The 8,460-nt window shown below is 31.5% G+C and overlaps 1 protein-coding gene across 1 annotated transcript; it reads left to right on the forward strand.

Moving 5' to 3' along the window:
- The first annotated feature begins 1,166 nt into the window (after positions 1-1,166).
- LOC126742354 (venom serine carboxypeptidase-like) lies at positions 1,167-7,832 on the forward strand. The gene is made up of 6 exons (XM_050448997.1): positions 1,167-1,308; positions 6,070-6,322; positions 6,381-6,620; positions 6,680-7,281; positions 7,333-7,511; positions 7,565-7,832. The coding sequence occupies exons 2-6, from the start codon at positions 6,106-6,108 to the stop codon at positions 7,731-7,733; spliced, it is 1,407 nt and encodes a 468-aa protein (XP_050304954.1). The 5' UTR covers positions 1,167-1,308; positions 6,070-6,105; the 3' UTR covers positions 7,734-7,832.
- Positions 7,833-8,460: the final 628 nt, after the last annotated feature.

An 8,460-nucleotide genomic window follows, 5' to 3' on the forward strand; every position in this document is an offset into this window, starting at 1 on the left:
ACTATTTGCAATCAAAAGATATGGACTATGCCCGAGCAAATATTTTGGTAGAAGAGATCCTTCAGCAACTACAATTAATGAGAGTTGAAAACTTATATTGGGATGCCATTTGGGAAAGAGTGAATATATTATGGTCGCTAACTGGCGGTGGCGATTCGTCAGAAGCAATCCTCAAACGTAAAAAATAACTACCCGCTCGTTTTAAAATGTTTTTTACAGAGCTTGAGGCCGAAAATGAATTGGATACATCGAAAAAAGGTCTAAAGATTGGCGTTTTTTTTTTTTCCAGTTTTGGATAAAATAATAACTGAACTTCAAGCTCGCTTTTCAAATAATAAAAAGCTATTTAATGGATTAAGTTCATTGCAGCCAGGACACGAAAACTTTTTAAAGCTATCAGACCTTTTGTTAATTGCTGGTTCCTATACCAATATCTGCTCAGATTGGGACGAAGAAACATTAAAAGCTGAATGCATCCTTTTAAAGAGATTAATGGCTAAAAAATCGGAAATCAAAACACTGAGAGAATCATTGAAACTGCTGGAAGAATTTTATCCAGCTTTTGAAAATATCTATGTTTTAACAAAAATAGCTATGACAATACCTGCATCAACTGCTTCTTCCGAGAGATCATTCTCTTGTTTAAGTAGAGTAAAAACTTATTCAAGGACTACAATGCTGAATGAAAGACTTTCCTCAATTTCTATTTTAAGCATTGAAAAAGATCGGATTAAAAACATTGATCTCAATAATATTGTGGATACGTTTGCGAAGAATCATAATAACAGAGGAATCTTACTGCTTTAAATAACGAATTGCTATACGTTATAAGTTTGGACATTTCACGTTTTTTGTATCTTTTAATTGTAAATAAAGTTTGTGTTTATAACCTTTCTTTCTGCTTATAATTATTTTAAATATTACCATACAACGCTATTTCAACGTAAGTTAAATTAAATGTAGGTAAGTACCACAGCAAAATGTAAAAGTAAGTGCCCCTCCTAAGTTTTTCTGGTCCTGTCTGGCTCCCCCTAACAGAAAACCCTGGCGTCGCCACTGACTTCAGTAGAGGGCCAAAATTTCTTCACGTTAACAAGGCAACCCACACTTCTCTCTATTTGCGTTCTGTCTTCTCACTTGTCAATGTCAGATTTGAATGTTTATTGTTTTATTCCCTTATTTTCGTTACTGATTATAAACATAATGAACGAATTAATTATTTTAATGTAGTTTTATCACTTTAAATATTCAACCAGAACTAAAAATAGATATAAGGCTTAACATACAATAACCTTCAGTTATATATTACACTTAGAGCGGTGTGAAGTTAGCTACCAAAAAGTTAGCTGAAAAAAGCCGATGTCACCCGAACAGTGATGTCCAGTGGCGTCGGGTACAGCAGTATTAAAGCAAACAAATTTGTTTTTATGGGTTTTTACTTTAAGTTTTGCCTTTGGGATTAAAAGCTTTAAGAAAATTTGTTTAATTTATTTACCAAAATGGCAAACAATCCAAATAGATTCTGTTTATCTTTTACTACACCATTTCACATCTGAAATGGTGTAGTAAAAGATAAAAATATTTCTTGAAAGTCCCTTATAATGCAGTTTTTTTTATACCGTGGTAATAACATATATACATTTGAAGTTACCACAGGAACCAGAACGTCACAGAAATTGGAATACATATTATATTAGTAATAAAATTGCAACTATACAATATATGATTATGCAAGGGTTTTTTTTAATTTTATTTCTCTAAATTACTAAATTTTTAATTGTTTCACCCTAAATTGAAGATATGTAATAGCAGAAGATTTTGCCCTAATTTTAATACCAAAAACAATCCCTTCACCCCCTTCAGATATTCGCTCGAAGTTAGCTGAAAAATTTAAAATTTTTGGACTCTAATAATAAAAAAAATGTTTTTATCGAACCCTAAAATTGTTTCACCCTAAATTAAAGATATGTGATAGCGGAAGATTTTCCCTTAATTTTAATACCAAAAACAACCCCCACACCCCCCTCAGATATTCGCTAGAGGTGCGAAGAAAAATTGTAATACTTGGACTCTAATAATTAAAAAAATGTTTTTGTCGAACCCTAAAATTGTTTCACCCTAAATTAAAGATATGTGATAGCGGAAGATTTTCCCTTAATTTTAATACCAAAAACAACCCCCACACCCCCTTCAGATATTCGCTAGAGGTGCGAAGAAAAATTGTAATACTTGGAGTTTGATAATAAAAAAAATGTTTTATAAGGTTTTTAGATATTTGTGCGATTTAAACACTAAAGTACAAACATTGTTTATACAATGCTCAAATTTTCTTAAAAAAAAGAATTTGTAATAATTTTGATTCAGTTTACAATTCTCCAAAAACACAATTTTTTTCTCGTTTTCATTTATTTCAAAAGAACCTTCCAAGTATATGCATTTTCGACAAGTTAATTTTACAGGATAGATTTCTAAATTTTTGGAATTTAAAGGCATCACCTGAAGAGAAGATCTTTTCTTTTTTATCATGTTTTCAAGTTCATGTGGAATTTCAAATGATTCTGGAGTAATATTAAATTGTTTGATGACATTACTACTTAATTTAGATAGTGACATGGACTTCTTTGTGAACAAAACGGACGGACCGTCGCTGTCAATAACACTTACTTTACAATTTTTAAAATCTTGAGAATCTTTAGTATCTGTGAGGTAGTGGACATTGGGTGTATCTGTTGAAAACTGAATCAAATTTTTCGTATTTGGGTATTGAACGGTCTGCTCTACTTCGGGTCGTATAGGCGTTGATGCATTGAGTGGTATAAGTAATGGTGCACCAGACAGCGTAAATCCATTAGTCTTGTAAATCTAAAATTTATTTTAGATTTATGTGCATATATGTTTAAATATTTATATAAGGCGATGAGAAAAAGACAGAGAGTTGAAAAACCTAAATCAAGTTGTGTTATTATTTTGCCATTTTCGAAAATGTCTTTGCAGTTATCTCCATTGATGGCAATATTTTCTGCAGTATGTAACTGCTCTTCACAAGATGAGATATTATCGCCTTGCGACTAAAAATATAATATATCATTAAAAGACAATATATTTGATGCAATAACCTTCTATTTCTGTTGTACATAAAAACAGCGTTCCAAAATTTAAAATATCATAATATAGAAGAATTCTATGGTTGGGGGGGGTTGTTTTTAATATTAAAATTAAGGGAAAATCTTCCGCTATCACATATCTTCAATTTAGGGTGAAAAAAATTTAGGGTTCGATAAAAACATTTTTTTAATTATTAGAGTCCAAGTATAACAATTTTTCTTCGCACCTCTAGCGAATATTTGAAGGGGGTGTGGGGGTTGTTTTTGGTATTAAAATTAAGGGAAAATCTTCTGCTATCACATATCTTTAATTTAGGGTGAAACAATTTTAGAGTTCAATAAAAATTTTTTTTTATTATTAGAGTCCAAATATTACAATTTTTCTGCGCACTTCTAGCGAATATCTGAAGGGGGTGTGGGGGTTGTTTTTAGTATTAAAATTAAGGGAAAATCTTCTGCTATCGCATATCTTCAATTTAGGGTGAAACAATTTTAGGGTTCGATAAAACATTTTTTTAATTATTAGAGTCCAAGTATTACAATTTTTCTTCGCACCTCTAGCGAATATCTGAAGGGGGTGTGGGGGTTGTTTTTGGTATTAAAATTAAGGGAAAATCTTCCGCTATCACATATCTTTAATTTAGGGTGAAACAATTTTAGGGTTCGATAAAAACATTTTTTTAATTATTAGAGTCCAAGTATAACAATTTTTCTTCGCACCTCTAGCGAATATTTGAAGGGGGTGTGGGGGTTGTTTTTGGTATTAAAATTAAGGGAAAATCTTCTGCTATCACATATCTTTAATTTAGGGTGAAACAATTTTAGAGTTCAATAAAAAATTTTTTTTTATTATTAGAGTCCAAATATTACAATTTTTCTGCGCACTTCTAGCGAATATCTGAAGGGGGTGTGGGGGTTGTTTTTGGTATTAAAATTAAGGGAAAATCTTCCGCTATCACATATCTTTAATTTAGGGTGAAACAATTTTAGGGTTCGATAAAAACATTTTTTTAATTATTAGAGTCCAAGTATAACAATTTTTCTTCGCACCTCTAGCGAATATTTGAAGGGGGTGTGGGGGTTGTTTTTGGTATTAAAATTAAGGGAAAATCTTCTGCTATCACATATCTTTAATTTAGGGTGAAACAATTTTAGAGTTCAATAAAAAATTTTTTTTTATTATTAGAGTCCAAATATTACAATTTTTCTGCGCACTTCTAGCGAATATCTGAAGGGGGTGTGGGGGTTGTTTTTGGTATTAAAATTAAGGGAAAATCTTCCGCTATCACATATCTTCAATTTAGGGTGAAAAAAATTTAGGGTTCGATAAAAACATTTTTTTAATTATTAGAGTCCAAGTATAACAATTTTTCTTCGCACCTCTAGCGAATATTTGAAGGGGGTGTGGGGGTTGTTTTTGGTATTAAAATTAAGGGAAAATCTTCTGCTATCACATATCTTTAATTTAGGGTGAAACAATTTTAGAGTTCAATAAAAATTTTTTTTTATTATTAGAGTCCAAATATTACAATTTTTCTGCGCACTTCTAGCGAATATCTGAAGGGGGTGTGGGGGTTGTTTTTAGTATTAAAATTAAGGGAAAATCTTCTGCTATCGCATATCTTCAATTTAGGGTGAAACAATTTTAGGGTTCGATAAAACATTTTTTTAATTATTAGAGTCCAAGTATTACAATTTTTCTTCGCACCTCTAGCGAATATCTGAAGGGGGTGTGGGGGTTGTTTTTGGTATTAAAATTAAGGGAAAATCTTCCGCTATCACATATCTTTAATTTAGGGTGAAACAATTTTAGGGTTCGATAAAAACATTTTTTTAATTATTAGAGTCCAAGTATAACAATTTTTCTTCGCACCTCTAGCGAATATTTGAAGGGGGTGTGGGGGTTGTTTTTGGTATTAAAATTAAGGGAAAATCTTCTGCTATCACATATCTTTAATTTAGGGTGAAACAATTTTAGAGTTCAATAAAAAATTTTTTTTTATTATTAGAGTCCAAATATTACAATTTTTCTGCGCACTTCTAGCGAATATCTGAAGGGGGTGTGGGGGTTGTTTTTAGTATTAAAATTAAGGGAAAATCTTCTGCTATCGCATATCTTCAATTTAGGGTGAAACAATTTTAGGGTTCGATAAAACATTTTTTTAATTATTAGAGTCCAAGTATTACAATTTTTCTTCGCACCTCTAGCGAATATCTGAAGGGGGTGTGGGGGTTGTTTTTGGTATTAAAATTAAGGGAAAATCTTCCGCTATCACATATCTTTAATTTAGGGTGAAACAATTTTAGGGTTCGATAAAAACATTTTTTTTATTATTAGAGTCCAAAAATTTTAAATTTTTCAGCTAACTTCGAGCGAATATCTGAAGGGGGTGAAGGGATTGTTTTTGGTATTAAAATTAGGGCAAAATCTTCTGCTATTAGATATCTTCAATTTAGGGTGAAACAATTTTAGGATTTAATAAAAAACAACGAAATTCTATGTGAAACAATTAAAAATTTAGTAATTTAGAGAAATAAAATTAAAAAAAACCCTTGCATAGTCATATATTGTATAGTTGTAATTTTATTACTAATATAATATGTATTCCAATTTCTGTGACGTTCTGGTTCCTGTGGTAACTTCAAATGTATATATGTTATTACCACGGTATAAAAAAAACTGCATTATAAGGGACTTTCAAGAAATATTTTTATCTTTTACTACACCATTTCAGATGTGAAATGGTGTAGTAAAAGATAAACAGAATCTATTTGAATTGTTTGCCATTTTGGTAAATAAATTAAACAAATTTCCTTAAAGCTTTTAATCCCAAAGGCAAAACTTAAAGTAAAAACCCATAGAAACAAATTTGTTTGCTTTAATACTGCTGTACCCGACGCCACTGGACGTTCGGGTGACATCGGCTTTTTTCAGCTAACTTTTTGGTAGCTAACTTCACACCGCTTACACTTAGTAACATCAAGAATTATTACTAAGAAAATGACTTTAAAAGAAATATGTATCTTGCTTTTACAACTGTATTCTATTAATGCAGCCTTTCCGAACGTTTACCCAAAATTTCTTCAAGAAAAACTCGAAGTTGACCCAGGATCCCCATTAATCCTAACCCCATTTATAGAGCAAAATAAAATTAAGGAAGCCCTTGCTGCTTCTGAAGTTCAATTTGATGGATTCAAAAAACAGAAAAGCTATGCAGGTAAGCACATTTTGCACCTAACTAAATGAATACTTTCTTAATTCCCTTTTTATTTCAGGATATTTCACAGTGGACAAACGGTACAATTCGAATATGTTCTTCTGGTATTTCCCTGCACGGGCTGATCCTGCAAATGCCCCAGTTGTTCTGTGGCTACAGGGTGGTCCAGGGGCGTCCAGTTTAATAGGGCTGTTTGGGGAAAATGGTCCATTTGCTGCCAAAACTAAGCATGGGGTTAAACTAAGGAAATATTCATGGACTGAAAACCACCATGTTATTTATATCGATAATCCTGTGGGTAAGTAATAACTGTTTAGAAGATTTTTAAAGCTGATTAAATTGTATGATTTAAAAAAGGTTCTGGGTTCAGTTTTACCAATGGTGGTTATGCTCAAAATGAAACAAAAGTAGGTGAAGATTTATACACTGCCCTAGTGCAATTCTTCACCCTATTTAATGACTTGCAAAAGCATGATTTCTTTGTTACCGGAGAGTCTTACGGAGGAAAATATGTCCCAGCAATATCATATACAATTCACCAAAAAAACCCTTCTGCAAAACTAAAAATTAACCTGCAAGGCTTAAGTATTGGCAATGGATTAACTGATCCAGAACATCAGCTTAAATATGGGGAATATTTATACCAACTGGGGCTTATCGATGTAAATGGAAGGCAACAGTTCCAAAGTATGGAGGCTCAAGGGGTGCAATACATCCAAACTAAGCAATTTGAGAAAGCTTTTAATGTGTTCGATAACCTTCTGAATGGGGACACTAACAATCACAACTCCTTGTTTAAGAATTTAACTGGATTTGATAATTATTTTAACTATCTGTATCCAAATGATCCTCTTGATTTGGAACTGAAAAATATGGGAAAGTATGTCCAAAGGCCTGATATAAGGGCTGCCATACATGTGGGGAACACTTCTTTTAGTGATGAAACAAGTGTTGTCGAGGTAAAACATATAATTTTACTAAGATCATAAACAACATAAATACATTTTCAGGACCATTTAAAACTAGATGTGATGCAGAGTGTAGCACCATGGGTTTCTGAACTTTTAAGCCATTATAGAGTGTTAATTTATAATGGCCAGTTGGATATAATTGTAGCATTTCCATTGACCGAAAACTACTTGCAAAATTTGAAATTTTCAGCTGCAGATGAATATAAAAGTGCCAAAAGGTAGAGTAATGCTTATGATTTAGGTAAAGTAAGTTTAACAAGGATCTTTTTAGATATCAGTGGTATGTTGGGCAAGAATTAGCTGGATATGTAAAAACTGCAGGGAATTTAACAGAGGTCTTAGTACGAAATGCTGGACATATGGTGCCAACTGATCAACCTAAATGGGCATGGGATTTGATTTCTAGATTTACTAGAAATAAGCCTTATCACACTCAATAATTAGGTTACAAATTCATATTAGTGTTTTCCATAAACAAAATGGCTCTCTTGTTTTTTGTATTGTGTTATATTAGATCTGAATAAACGTTTTTAGGACTACTGTTTGATGTTTTCATTCATTTTTAATAGTAATATAGAGAAGTTTCTGAGAGTTTCTTAGTTTGAATGTAAAATGGTGGTTGCAAGCTAAGGACTTCAAATGAATATATTGCCTTATTGGTTACAAAATAGCAATCAATATTGGTTCCTCAAATTAAAATAAGTAAAAACTAATTGAGTTATCCATTTCCAAAACTCGTTTTGTCACTTTTATTGAAATTACAGAGAATCGAAAAAAACTGTTAATTTTTGTTTATGTTTACCTAAGTGCTTATTTTTTTTACTAAAGGGTAATAAATACATTATTTAATTTTTTTTGGGTAATATGGTTAGTAAAATTTTAAAGAAGTTTAAAAAAAATTAGATTAAAAAATCAACAAGTCTAGTTTTGGAACCGTAGCACCAATAAAACAAGTTTTGGAACTGATATTTTAAAAATAAGTCGTTGCAGAATAAATCATAATCGACTTTTAAAGTTAGTCTATCTATATTACATAGAAATATGCTAATATTAGCAAAATGATAAAAGTAATTTTTTTGACTTATAAAACATCAAATTATACCCGTAATTCATCCTCTTCAGGGACTTCAGTGGCTAATTCATCTTCATCCACTTCGTTTGGCGCTA

Source organism: Anthonomus grandis, chromosome 11, assembly GCF_022605725.1.
Source record: "Anthonomus grandis grandis chromosome 11, icAntGran1.3, whole genome shotgun sequence".
NCBI classification, from domain to species: domain Eukaryota; kingdom Metazoa; phylum Arthropoda; class Insecta; order Coleoptera; family Curculionidae; genus Anthonomus; species Anthonomus grandis.